The sequence below is a fragment of the Cinclus cinclus genome, chromosome 1 (assembly GCF_963662255.1).
Source record: "Cinclus cinclus chromosome 1, bCinCin1.1, whole genome shotgun sequence".
NCBI lineage: Eukaryota > Metazoa > Chordata > Aves > Passeriformes > Cinclidae > Cinclus > Cinclus cinclus.
The window spans coordinates 506,931-521,699 of NC_085046.1; the positions used below are offsets into that span (position 1 = coordinate 506,931).

The 14,769-nt window shown below is 51.9% G+C and overlaps 1 protein-coding gene across 1 annotated transcript in view; it reads right to left on the reverse strand.

Annotated features, from left to right (window-relative positions):
* Positions 1 to 13,758, reverse strand: part of SCAP (SREBF chaperone) — a 42,663-nt gene extending 28,905 nt beyond the window's left edge. Inside the window, exons 1-2 of the mRNA XM_062505431.1 lie at positions 13,388 to 13,758; positions 2,761 to 2,977 (exon numbers count right to left, since the gene is read on the reverse strand). Of these exons, the coding sequence (XP_062361415.1) occupies positions 2,761 to 2,882 (122 nt within the window). The 5' untranslated portion in view covers positions 2,883 to 2,977; positions 13,388 to 13,758. The remainder of the gene's footprint in view (positions 1 to 2,760; positions 2,978 to 13,387) is intronic.
* Positions 13,759 to 14,769: the final 1,011 nt, after the last annotated feature.

Consider the following 14,769-nt stretch of genomic DNA (forward strand, 5'->3'; position numbering starts at 1 on the left):
ATCCATTAAAGTGGGATGAGGAAAATGAGTGTCCCCTACAAAGGGATTTATAGGAAAACAAGAAAACTCTCCCTCTGATGTGGAGACTAACTTGCATTTTCAGACTTTAGGACTATAGAGAATAAGTCACAGGACTTTTTGCTTTGGGTATTAATTTATTATCAAACCCAGAGATGCTGTGCCTCATCTGTCAGTGGCATCAAAAACACTGTACAAAGTGTATGTACAAACCCTTCCAAGAGTAAAGACACCCAAAACAACCAGACCAGACTCTGTGGTGACCTTACTCCCTGCATGGGCACTGGCCTGAGGCCAGAAAGCTGATGGACAAATTGTGGACCTTGTGCTTTAGTTCAGCTTTTAAAAACTGTCTGCACACAAAAATGATGGGGTTTGACTGATGTGAAGAGGAGGAGAACCCCAGTAACAGCTACTCCAGTAACCCCAGAGATAATTTTCTCTGCAGCAGAATTCCACAAGCTCTCCTCAGCTCCAGGTGCAGGAGACAGGACTGATCCACCTCTGAAGAGCTCAAGATACAACATCCACTCTTGTTTGCTGGAGTGTCTTTATTAACCATGTTTCAGGCTGAGGAACATGGAATGGGTCAGCAGAGGCCCTGGTAGTGCTGGAGAATGGCTGGACCCCATGATCTCTCATTTCTCCATGAAAGGCCTTTTCCAACCTTCCCAATTCCATGATTCTGCGAGCTCCTGCTCTGTGCTGGTCTCAGCCCAGCAGCACACAGGGCTGAGGGTCCCTGCCCAGCCCTGCTGCCCACAAATGTTGCCTAAATGAGCTTCTGCCTCAGTGCTGGGATTTGATTTTTTCCCCACCAGCTCCTTGTTTTTGCAGAGGGATGGCTGGGATGTGTCAGTGAAATCCAGCAGGGAGAGAGGAGCGCTTCCAAAGAGCACAAACAGCTCCATCCCAGCAGGAAATCGGTGCCAAAGAGCATCCCTGAGCCCTCCACACAGCTAAGTGCAGCTCCCAGGAAAACAATCCCTTCACTCTCATGCTCTGATCCCACTCTGGAATAGTTCTGACCTAATTAGCAAAGCCACTTCTAAAGCCACAATTAACACCTCGTTATCAACGATTAATGCACAGCAGCTCAGAACAGGAACTGAAACACCCCCAAAAAACAGCTTCTAAACAGGGACCAAAACCTTCAGCCTCACCCCAGTTTTCTGCCAAGATTCTCCTGCTCTCCAGGGGTGTCACCACGCTTTTGCCACCTGTCTCTCCCACGGCCAGGATCCGCTTTGCTAATGAGCTTCTGGAACTCATTAAAGAAAGCAGACTCTTCGTGCCTGATGGTGACTTGGACGGATTTCTGCAGCCTGGAGGAAACCAGTCACTGCAGAATCCTCAAATACTGGCACTCAGCAAAGCAGACACTTCCACAAATCCACAGTTACCAAAGACCATCAACTCTGAACAGTAACAGGGCAGCTCCAAGTCCTCACCCAGGGGGCTGAGGCCCCCAAGAACAAGGAGAGCTGCTGGGGACCCCGACCAGGTTTTCTCCTCTCCGGGAAATCCTGAATTTCAGAAGGGAATAAGCATGTTTTGATCCCCCCAAAACACACCACTTTGTGGGTGAACATTCCCCACTGCAGTAGCTGTCCTGTATTTGCTGCCTGGAGAGCTGCAACGAGGAGCCTGAGCCCATCCTGAGCAGCCATTCCCAAGCAGCAGTGAGGTGACACAGTGACACACGTGGGACTTTGGTTTGGCTTTGCTGGGTGCAGCTTTCAGCTGAAGAAATGCCACTGGAAAGCTGCACCCGACAAAGCTGGAGCCAAAACACTGAGCTGCTACTCGCAATCATACCAAAGACAGAGCAATGCAGGAACCATTTGGTTGAGCCTTGCAGAAGCTTCATGTTCTACAGGACAAGTGAACAAAACTGTCCCTGGAAGTTACAGGGATCCATGCGGAGCAGTGACAAACCAGGAAGCAACACCCCCACTGCTGCTCACAACCACAAAGAACTCCAGCCAGGAGAAGCCACCTCAGAGGTTTTTCACGTGTGAAAATCCTCCCTCAGACAATGTTTTAACTGAGATGTGCAAGCAGCCCCTGTCACCATCACAGCTCAAAGGAAATCCTGTGTCTGTGCCAACACACGTGCAGCTTTTCTACAGTCAGGGGAGCAAACCATCACATCAGGTTTATTTTGCCCAAAGGAGACAAGAGAATTAAACACTGCAAGACAGAATCTGTACGTACTCATGGGTGCATGGTCTGGGCACAAAGGTTTGTTCTGCCCCACAGTGCCCTGCTGGAAATGATTCCAAGCCTGTGTTACATTCCTGGGAATAAAACTACATCCACCTGCAAACTAGGGATCCCAATTAGGGTCCATAAGGACAGCAGGGAATCTACTGCCATACAGGTGTGCCAAGGATGAAACAGAAGAGTGCAGGCTCCAGGGAGGACAGGACAGGCAGGTGTACAAAGAAAGATCAGCTTTCCTTCTGCCCATTTTTAATTCATGGCTTTGGAGTCCACTACCAGGTGCTTGAGGATTACTTACATCTCATTTATTGTTTCTCCTCACCTATTCAATTAGTTCTTACTTATTAAACCAGATGAAGACACTTCATCCCCGTTGTTTCTTTTGCCCCACAACAGAAGGTGACAAAACCAATAAAGTCTATATAAAAGAAGAGTGTCTGGGTGGGCCCAGGAGAGAGAATGCTGCCAAGAACCCCCTCCCCAGCCGTGTGTGACACAAACCCGGGCAGGACTCACCAGCAGGCCAGGATGCAGAGGGCAGTGAAGAGGATGATGGGGATGGGGTAGGAGGCACACAGCAGCCCGTGGCTGTAGAACGCCCGCGAAATCCTCTCGCGCAGCCTTTCAGTCAGGGTCATCCTCAGCCACCCTCACCTCGAGGCCATCCCGGGACACTGCAGGGGCTCGGGCAGTTCCAGCATGGGCAGCCCTTCAGGGAAGGCACTGGCTCCAGCTAGGGAGGCAAAGGGACAAAAACACATCAGGAAAAGGGAAATAAACGTTATCAGCTTGTTTTAGAAATCGCCAGCATTCAGGAACAAATCCTTCCCTGGCAGGGTGGGCAGGCCCTGGCACAGGGGGCCCAGAGCAGCTGTGGCTGCCCCTGGATCCCTGGAATGTCCAAGGCCAGGTTGGACATTGGGGCTGGAGCACCTGGGACAGTGGGAGGTGTCCCTGCCACAGCAGCAGTGGAACTGAATGATCCCTAAAGTCCTCTGCAGCACAAACCATCCTGGGATTTCTTGATTCTATGAAATGACAGAGCAGATCTCAACCTCCCTGTGAGGACTGGACCATCCCTGCTCCATGAGGAACAACATGGATATGCTGCTCCTGTGGCAAAAATACATCCCAAGTGGTTGTCTGACCAGCCTGAGCTGCCAAAAGCTGCTCTGGGGAGCAGCACAGCACTGGCAACAATTTCTAGTAACTTCAAGGAGGAAAACTTGGTATTGACTCTCTTCACCTGCTGTCCAACAGCAACATTCCGTAAGAAAACACAGAGCATTCCAAAGCTAGTATTTCTTCATCACTTGGGGGGTTGCATATTAAAATCTGCCATCTTTATTTGCTTTATGCTGTGACAGAGCTCCTAAGAGTGAACAGCAGGAACTGTTCCTGCTCCAAGTCATTTCTCCAAACTGAGATTATCTAAGCCAAAATAAACCTGCTGATTGTAGGACAAATGTTAAAGGAGAATTTCTTGCCTTTTGCCTGACTGCAAATCCAAGACAAATTTTGCCTGGAAGCACGAGGGCACGGGGATGTTTCCAGCTTGCAGCACCACAGGTGACATTCTGGTTCTCTTCAGGTACAAGAGATGGGTACACTGCACAGAACGCCAGGACCACTGAGGCTGGAAAAGCCCTCCAAGGTCACCGAGTGCCCCCGTGCCCCATGGCCACCTTGTCCCCAGAACAGAGCACTGAGTGCCCCATCCCGGGACACCTCCAGGGGTGGGGACTCCATTTCCTGGGCAGCGACCATCCTTTCCATGGAGAAATTCCTGCTGATGTCCACCCTGCCCTCCCCTGGCCCAGCCTGAGGCTGTTCCCTCCTGTCCTGTCCCTGTTCCCCACCCGGTTCCAATGTCCTGCACTCCTACAAAAACAAGGCTGACCAGCAGAAGGAAGACATGTACAACTTCCTTTTGCAGGAAAAAAATCAACTCAAACTTGCTACTTTTCCCCAGACAAAAGCTTTTATCTCACTGAACAATAGCTACATGTTCCAAATTCTTCACATTTCTGTCTGAAAGGCTTTACAGCCTTCCCAGGAGTCCTCCTGGACACTGAGGGCAGGGAAACACAGCAGAGCCCACTGTGAGCTTAGAGGATAAACTAACAAAGGTAAAAACTTTCCCTTTTCTGACAGTCACCTGGGGTTTTAGGTGTACTCAACTCCTCAGTTTTCCACAAAATGTTCTGGAACCAGGCATTAGGTGTAATAAAAACACACAGCCAAGCCAGTGAAGCCTGGAGAGGGGGGGAATATAAAGGAAAAATCCAGAATAAATCCCTGTTCCACAGTATTTTTCTCACACTTCAGTACATTCAATAATTTGCTCCATCATGTTGCCTGTATCTGAACCTCAATGGGAATTTTAACCCACTGTTTTCCATTTACAACACCAAGCTTGGCAAAGCAGGAACAGACCCAACATGTCCTTCTGCCTCCCCCCCTCTCCAGCCCTTTTCCAGCAGGATCTACACATCCTGCTGGAAACACTGCTCATCCACACTTGTTCTGCACAGGGAACACCTCAGCCCTGCAGCAGCCCCAGGGCACAGGTGGGATCTGAGTTTTCCTGCCAAGGCTGCGTTTGAGGAAGGCCAGGGGAGGAATGAATGGGAAAGAGGGAAGAATTTACTAAAAATGAGAATTTATAAAGGAATGTGGGTTGGTCTGTGCTGCAACTTCAGCAGCTGTTGCCCAGGGAACAGCTCAATGTGATGCTCACACACCTGAGGGCCAGGTGGGGATGGACCACCAGGGGTAATTCTCCCTCCTGGTGCAGCAGGCACTGCCTTGTATCCATAAACCCATCAATCCCACCCAGGCTCCTGGGGGATCAGGGAAACCTCCTGTCCCCAGAGCAGCCCCAGAACACATGGAAGCAGCAGGACTGATGCTGCTGGATACCAGAGCAGCCAGAACACCTCAAGCTCCTGCTGTAACTCGCACATTTCACCCGTGCTCCGGCTCAGATCTGAACCAGGACAGAGCCTCCCTGGTGTCCCTGCGCCACTCGTCCCACAGCCCGTGGGACACGCTCACACACAGCTCTGCAGTTCCAGGGGTCCCCCACACTCCTGGGCTATTCCCAGCACACTCACAGCAGAAGAGCCATCACCAAACCTGGCTGATGCACGGCCTCCCTTCGAGCAGCAAACAGCTCCCAGCCCTCACCACCACCATCTCCTCACAGCAGGGCCCACACTCAGCACCACAGACACCCCGAAAACAAGGGAAATCTTGGCTTCCCTGCAGATGCTGAAAACACATGCTGCATCACTCAGAAAAGCACCTGGATTTCCTTGCCCTCTGCTGGGCCCTGGAGGTGGCTCAGGCCATGCTCTGAGTGATCGCTCGCTGGTCTCAGTGCCATGGGAGCTCCCAAACCCCACCATCCACAAAGGGAGGAGGGGAGGGACAGAAGCACAGATCTCAGAACCCAAGTCTCCCTCTCAGCAGGCATGGACTGTCCCCAGCGAGGGCCAGGAACATTCCTCAGGACTTCAGAGGTGGCAGAACAAGAGCCTCGCTCAAGACAAGGCTCCTTCACAGCAAGGCTGCACAATGAGCTCTAACACCAAGCTCCTGCTCTCCCCTCACATTCCCATGGGAAGAATAAGGGGCTTTGTACTGCCAGGGGACACGGAGGTCACGAGGAACAGAACACTTCCTATGGGAAAATCACAGCCATGCACTAACCCTGGTGAGGCTGCAAGGGTTAATCCCAGCACTGCTGTCAGGACAAGGCTTGAACAGCCTCTGAGTCCCGAGTGGATTGTCCTTCACACTAGGGGTGCTTTCCATATTCAAAAGGTAGAAAATGACATTGCTGAGTCCACTCCCTCCATTCCAGCTCTGTGCCTGCAACAGCGCTGGAAGTCTGATACAAGTTTTGCAGCCAAATTTCAGTCCCCAAAACGTGCAAACTTACTTCATTTTACCTGTTCTGACACACTTTGCCAGTTTTGACCCACTTCTTTTTGCCTGTTTTTCTCCCTGTACCACATTCATTTATGGTTTGAGTTTAAAAATGCACAGGTTATCTGGAACACACCCCATTCAGTAAGTGGTATTTCACTCACACTACGTATTACTAACATCTCTTGGAAAGCTAGAGTAGCAACAACAATGAAGATTCAAAGAGAACACTTCAATAATCTCTACATGTCAGATAAAGTTATCTGTTCCCAAAACAGGGGCTGACATTCAAAATCACTTTCCAAAACAGTTTTCAGGACATTTTTAAACTTTTTTGCTTCAAGAGAAGAACCTCAGTTACACTCCTGCTTTGGAAGTCATTTATGGAGTGTGGTTTCTACCCTTTCTTCCTGCCCAAAATACTCCCGACAGCACCAGACAACTTGTTGCTGTGGATGATGAGACAGGATAGGATGTTCCATGTGCAGAGCCATGAGACATGGAGATTTGGGACAAAAAGAAAATAACCAAATTTAGAAAAAACATTATTTCAATGTGGCTGTATCCAGCCAACGGAAGCTCCCTTGCACATGAAACAGAGATTCCAAACACAAGGAAACATTTCCCAACCCCTTCTTCACCCAGCCCTGTAGAGTTGGGAATGATCCACCTGCACAGGCACAGAATCCCAGAATGCTTTGGGTGAGAATGAATCTTAAGGATCTTCCAGTTCCAGCAAATGGGGTGTGATGCACACAGGGAAAATAAAATAACATCCTGGGATCCCAGCCCTTAATTCCCTGAAGGTGTGACATGATGCAGTGAAAAAAAGGAATTAAGAATGGAACAGAATCAGGATGTAAATCCATCCTTACACGTGCTAAGTGGGCATTCCTGCTCTTCCTCCTCATCCCACAGGGGACAGCAGGGGAACTGGAGAAGGTCCTGGGAAGCTCAAGGATGGTCAGAGAGCAGCTTGGGAAGGATTTTATCACTAAGGGGACACCAGGCAGCCCTGGGAAGGCCCGAGGCAACAGGAAGGGGCTGTCTCTTTTATCCCAGGCTAACTCCAGGCAGCACAGCACGAAGGGACTGTCTCTTTTATCCCGGGATAATTCCAGGCAGCACAGCACGAAGGGTCTGTCTCTTTTATCCCGGGCTAACTCTGGCCATCAAACCAACTCCAGAGCTGCAGCTCAAAATAAACACGAGCTAAGTTGGGGAAATCTCCCCAGGACACCGTCCCTGTTGTGACACCGCCGGGTTACAGAGGCAGTGCCAAAGCTCGGGAAGACTGAGCCACGGGGCAGTGCTGGGGCTGAGCACAGCCAGCATCCCCCGGCCCCAGGGCAGTGTCCAGCAGACTGCTGTGCTCGGGCACTCCCGGCCAGGCTCAGGAGCCAGACAGGGATGCAGAGAGGCCGGGAGCCTGCCCTGGCAAAGTGCCTTATACACTGCATACCACGTGATCCCTTTGGAATAATCTGCTCCTTTTTGTTTATCCATGCAGCCACCCTACAAGTGGCTGGGGAATCACTTTCTCCTAAAAATACCAGAGACTGATGCAACAGCCCTGTGCAGTTACAGCCCAGAGCTTCCCCACAAAGCCCAGCTGGGCAATGCCACTGTTCCCTCTCCTGGCCATCCATCCCAGCCCAGTGCCAGGCACAGGCACCACAGATTCCATCCGCCCTCCACTCCAGGCTGGAGCCTCGTGCAAACACAGCACAGACCTGCAACACTCTTCCCTTCCTACTACAGGTAGTATTGCTACTCATGCCCTTTTCCAATCCTCTCCACCAGACTGGGGTCAACATCTCAGCTCAAGCCTCTTGTTTGGGATATAAAACAGGCAAAATGCTTTTGGAACATCTGCCTGGACTTGTGCCAAGTCCTGGGATCCAACAGCACAGGGATCTGGAGCTGCTGGAATGAGTCCAGAAGAGAGGGCTGGAGCCCCTTTGCTCTGGAGCCAGGCTGGGAGAGCTGGGAATATTCCCCTGGAGAGAAGAAGGCTCCAGGGAGAGCTCAGAGCCCCTGGCAGGGCCTGAAGGGGCTCCAGGAGAGCTGGAGAGGGACTGGGGACAAGGCATGGAGGGACAGGACACAGGGAATGGCTTCAGTGCCAGAGGGCAGGGATGGGTGGGATATTGGGATGGAATTGTTCCCTGGCAGGCTGGAGAGGTCGTGGAAGATAAGAAGAAGCTGTGGCTGCTCAATCCCTGGAAGTGTCCCAGGCCAGGCTGGATGGGGTTTGGAGCTGGGATAGTGGAAAGGAATGGAGCAAGATGTGCTTTAAGGTCCTGTGCAACCCAAACCATGCTTCTTTGGTTCTGTGTCACTCAGGAAATGGTCACACGGCCTCGCTCACACGAGCACCAGAGCTTTGCTCAAATCATTCCCTACAGAGGTTTGTCCAATTTGCTCTTGTCAGACAGGGGTTGGGACCCTGTGCCCCTCCCTGCTATTTAACCCTTCTGTTCCCGGCAGGCACAGCCAGGCAGACAGCCCAGCAGTGGCACTTGGAACCATGGAATAAGTCCATGGAGTCCAAGTGCTCCTGCAGTGCTGCCAAGGCCACCACCACCGATTTTCGTACTCAAACTTTCACCTCCCCCTTCCCACACACACAGCAGGTCACCAGGTTCCTGTAATTAGGGATTACACCTCAGCAATTATCCTCACGCCCGCAGCTGGCTATTTTTGCTCCAATCCCCACCTCACCGCTGTCCTTCCTCATCACCAGCCCATTTTCAGGCCATGTTTAATTGCTCAAACCAAAGTCACACGTGCAGCCCCTCCCTGCTTTATGTCATTTCCAACTTGAACATGCACAGTGTGCTCTGCCACTTCAGTGATGGCTGAGACCCCAGTGCCCCTCTCAGTACACCCAGGCCCATTCACAAGGGTGTTACTGCTGCTCTGAATACATTTATTTAGCCATGATTTTATCCATCACATACTGGCACCTTCTCAGGCACCTACTCAAGCATCTTATTTGGATAAAAATCAAACCTCAGAGGATTCATGACCAAGGCTGCTTTTCTGCAGCCAGAAACAGCCATGGTATCTTATCTTAGAACGAGCAAACTCACCTTGCCAAGGAGTACTTGTGATAAAGCAGCACCAGCTATTCCACACTCCTGCACCTTGCCAGGTGCTTTTCAACCATTTCCCACTTGATGCAGGATTTTGGCATGAGTACTACTCCCCACTCTCTCTGTCCCACTCTTTCACCCACACCAACTGCTCCCTCTCCTCCAGGCTTTAAAAACATCCCTGACTTTCCATGTCCCAAAAGACACCTCCTAAAGCTTTTCTGGTCTCTCTGAGTCAGTGCTTTGAGCAGACAGACAGAAATACCTCCCTGAAACGACAGCTTGCAAAGCTGCTCTTCCTTTTTGTAGCCTGGCACTACCACCAGTTGCTCACCAAGTCAAAAGGTGCTGAACACTCCAGTTTGGGGATGCCAGACATTAAAATTCCTTCCTGCCATGAGGGCATTCCCAGAATAACTGAGTCCCTTGATGCCCTCCCACAGTCAAGTTCGATTTTTATCTTAATCCTCACTTTGTGGCCTTGCTGCTGAGGAAGGGAAACACCTCTGGGTTTGAATAACTCTCACTGCAGGAGTGCAGAAAGCACTTTAGATCAGCACTTTAAGGATTCCTGCCCAGCTCCAGCTGTGCTTTTGTGAGGCAAAGTTTGCCTGGGAAGCACCTTGAGCCATTCACCATCCCAACAAATTCAGTGGAGATTCACCCTTTTCCTCAAACCAGGATCTGAACTGAGCACAACTCCTTCCCTATTTCTTTCTCTAGGGCTGGGGCTCCTCTCCCTGCAGAGGCCCCATTTCCTGGCTCAAAACTCTCCTTGAGAACAGAAATCAGCATCTGTGGTAATGATCAGTATTATATTATTATTATAACCAAATCAAACCAACATGTTTAATGTAGGAAAACCCATTCTGTCTGTGTGGTTCGGTCCTTATTTCTGAAACAGACAAGTTCAAAATTCAAATTCATGTCTGAATACCTGAACTGCATCTTCTCTGCAGCTCTTTTTTTTAAGGGATGTGCCACCACAGATGCTTCCATGCTTCACTCCTGGGTTTGACAGGGCAGGGGCAGTTAAAGAGGACAGCAACACCTTCGGGAGTGGCCAGGATGGGCAAACACTGTCTGTGGAAGGAGCTGGAGCTCCTTTCCCAGTCCATTCCAGCCCCAGGAGCAGACAGCAGCCTCCCAAACCCCCCTCCATGTAAACCACATCCAGGTAAACCATACAAGCAGAATTCTGCATTTTCCAAACCCATAGCCCATATGGGGTCTGCCTCCTAGAAGACCCCTCCCAAAAACCCCTCAGAAATATATTTTGAGTACCATTAAACACCCCTGCAGCAAAGCGCAGCTATCACTGGCAGGAGTTTCCTGACTTACTGTAATTAGAGCTCGCTCAAACGAAGTTCATCTGCTAAGCATTATCATTTACCTGAAAAATACATTCTGGAAACATAAACCAAGAGTCTTGCCGTGTCAGAGGGGAGGGCTGGGGGTGTAGCACCAGTTGGGCTCCTGTGAAGTGAAGGGTTTCCAAAACTCGTGGATTTGGCAGGAAAGCAGAAGTGTGCCCCTGGCTCTCTGGGGAACACATTCCCTTTTCCACACACACACCAGTCCAGTGTTTCCACCCCAGACTCTGCAATTCTGGAAGTTCTGCCTGTCAGTCATGGAGTTACCAGGGATCCCCTCACAGGCAGGATGTGAGGGATGACAAAAGGGACACAAATCCCCACAGTTCTGAACTTTTATCCATGCAAGCAAAAGTAACAATTTAGACATAACCCTCACCATGCATTCCCCTGCGTGGTTCCCTCAGAAATAACCCCCAAAGCTTTGATCAGGAGTTTCCATGGTTCAGAGCTCTGCACTCCCAGATCTCTGGGGAGTGTGAAGGGCCCCAAGAGCCCCAGAGGGACACAGCACCTGTAAGGTGACACACCTACCTGGCATTGGTTTTCTACAGCTCCTGGGTCACAGCAGGAACAAGGCTGGACACACCAACTGCCACGGCTCCCAGCATCACACAGAACCACACATTTCCCTTTCTAATCACCAATTATGAAGCCAGGCCCAGAAAATCACTGCACTCTTCCTTCCAGATGGAGAAACAACCCCAAAATTCCTCTGTGAGGCAGCAAGTCCCAAAGTCTGACTCAAACATTGTCTTTTGTAAACAAACCAACTATTATTCCTTTATCACAATGCTCCATACAAGATTCATTCAGATTTAAGAAGTGCAGTCCTGCTTCCCTCCCCACCACACTCTCACTCCAGCTGAAATCACTCTTTTGCTGGGAGGAGAACTTTACTTTTTCCCAGTTATGCCCAAAGACCACGGCTGTTCTGAGCCATTGGGGCTGGTCTTCACCTGAGGACATGAATGAAAAGATGCCCTCAATTCCCTGTTCTGGGGATCATGGATGTGAGCAGTAACACTCCCAGGCACAGGAACAGCAGCTGCACCACCACAGAACTGCTCGGTGCTCCTTCTCACCCTTCACTGCACTGCACAAGGGGGAGAAAGGGATTCACAGGAATTCTAATCACACATATGAGAGCCAAGGAATGGCTGGAGAGCAGCTTCTGCACCTCCTTCCAGCCTCACAGGTCTCCCCAGCCCAGGGGCTGTGTCCCCATCTCCAGCCACAGCTCCCTAGAGAAAATCTCCTTAGAAGGGGAGGAAGGTGCTGCAGCTGCCTGGCCTGGAAGAGATTCCCAGGACTCAGGATCTGCTGGAAGTGCAGTGCTGCTGCTGCTCACCTACTACATTCCACTACAGGCAGGTAATGCTATTTCTGTTCCTCGAGCTGTACCTGCTCTACTTTTTAAATTCTCATCAGAGAGGGGAAAAAAAAAAAAAATGAGTTTTTGGTGCATAATGATCCAAACTCTGATGCCAGACAGGCCCAGCAACCCTGACCGAAAATAGTGTTGAGCAACTCAGTGAGAGCCTAATTCATTCATCATAGGATTATGACACTTAAAATACTATTTTAATGCTCCTGAGACAAACCCTCGTTGTTCTTGGCTCTTTTAGAATGCTATATTTAAATGATGATTGGAAAAATAAACCATGCCAAGTTGTACCTGGAAACACGGAGCTGTGTCACACGTTCAGGGAACATCCCGGGGTGTTTTCCTCTCTTCCCAATCCCAGCCAGCTAATCGCCTTTCTGCATTACATAACAGATCGTGTAATCCCAAATTTACTACCCTAGTCCTGCCCTCGCAGCTCTGGTTTCACAGGGAGCTCACGCCTCATCTCAGCCCCCTGAATGAAAAGAAACTTGATTTGCCTTTCAACAACCCGGAAAAACACGTGGATGCTGCATTCAGGAAATTCTGGCACGAAGGCCAAAATCTTTCCGGAGTCCTTTCCTCAGGATTCTCCCAAACATAACCCCAGAACTCAGCATTCCAAAAGCTCCTTGCTCGTTATATTAAAGAGAACGCAAAGATGTTCATTCTGACTCACACGAGGAAGTCGACCCCTAAATTTTGAAGAAATCCCAAAGTGCAGCATGATTCAGGGGGTGAGATAAGTGCTGAGAGCACAGAGCAGGTCCCCAGAGCAGCACACCCGTCTGGTTCTGAAGCACTCAGTGACCTGTACCAAACCTCCTGGGGCACTTCACTCCCCTGTCCCACCGCTCCCTTTACATATTACAGAATTTTAATCCTTTCCCATACAACATTTTCTCCTGATCCTAGAGCAGAGGTGATCAACCCCTTCTCTCCTCTCTCCCTCTTCACTTTGTACCTTTGACGCCCCAAAACGTTCTCCATCTCTCTGTCGATTCCCGAATCCCCCAGGATTCCAAAGACAGGTGATTATCCCGAGGGCAGACACTTGCAGCACTGAGCCAAGTCCCCAGAGAACCACGGCAGAGAATCTTTACGGCACCAACAAACCCCCACGGAATAAAATACTCCACATTGCCATCATTCCCTTCACGTACTCCTCAGGAACTCTACCCAAAACCAGAGGGGGCTGTGGTGGCGGGACGCGGGTGCGTGAGGGGAAGGCGCGCGCCCCGGGCCCGTCCGTGAGGGGCCCTGAGGGGAAACTGAGGCAGGGAAGGGCCCTGAGGGGTTATTGCCACACCGATCGCGCTTCCCACGCCCGCCCCGGCCCGGTCCCTTCTCACCTCACCGGGAAGCAGCTCCTTCCTCACCTCCGCCCTTTGACCTCCCAGCGGCCACGGCTCTCGTGCTCCGTCGTTTGGGCGATTTTTTCCGGCCTTTTTTTTTTTTTCTGGATGCAGGACGTTGGGGGGTCTATTAGCTTTAAGCCCGCGCTAATCCGCAGCTTTTCCGCCCGTTCCCGGCCCGGTTTCTCCCACCCCCTCCCGCCCTCCCCCCGCTGCTGCTGCCGCCGCCGCTGCTGCTGCCGCCGCCGCCGCCGGGCCCCGACCGCGCGCGCGCAGCGCCGCACGCCGGCCACGCCCCCTGCGTAAGCGTGATCACGCCCACGCCGCTCAGGCCACGCCCCCAAAGGATATCCACTCCCCCCACTATGTGCTTCGTTTGCATGGCCACGCCCATAGGCGCGAGCGGCGTGTTTGTATATCCACTGTATTATTTGCATAACCACAGACTTATTTGCATAACCACGCCCCAATCAACCCCCGTCTCACAGGCCGCGCCCCCGGAAGCGGCGCGGAGGCGGCGGGAGCACGTGGAGCAGGGAAAGGCCGGCAGCGGCAGCACCGGGAACGGGCCCTGCGGCCGACGGGGCCGCGCCGGGGTTCAGGGGGACAGCGGAGCCGGCCCATGCACCCGGCACGGCGGGAGTGTGCGGGTCAGGCGCTGCGAGTCCCGGGTATCCCAGGAGAGTCAGGAGGAGTTAATGGCGGGGATTGGCCATGAGGAGCCCTGGAGCATCCCAGGACAGAGCGCATCAGGAGGGAGGGCCTCGCAGCGGGAGCCCTGGCTCGCTGCAGGGAACAGAGGTGACTCTAGTTCCCGGGAACAAAAGCGGGCAAGGCACTGGGAGCACTGGGCACACGCCATGGGAAGGGACGAGCGGTACCCAGGGGCCAAGGGATCTTTCCTTCTCTCCCAGCAATGCCCCTGCTCTCCTGCCAGCACGGTGCTGGCATGGGGTGGGATGCTGCAAAACACATTCCCTGCTCCTTCAGAGGCTGAGCACCCCCACAACAGCCTTTCCAGACCCTTGCAGCTGTCACACTGATGCTTAACAACAGTCCCGGCAGCCTGCAGTTTTTCCCAATATAACACATCCCCTGCTCCCAGGGACCTGCACCCCTGTCCCACCAGCCCCAGCCTCAGTGGGACCTCCCCTGCTTGCAGCTCCCCCCACACCAGGGAATGGAGAGCTGAGCCCTCAGGGCAAATCCCACCCAACTACTGAGCGTTGGAGTTCGGCTGGCACACAAACCCTGCCCGAGGCAGTGGCCCTGAGCACGCAGCTGGTGGCTGACCCAGGCAAGACCATGCTGTCCTGCCACTGATGACACCATTCCTGACACCCGCTCCCTGGCTGCCCTCTCGCAGCGTCAGCTCCGGA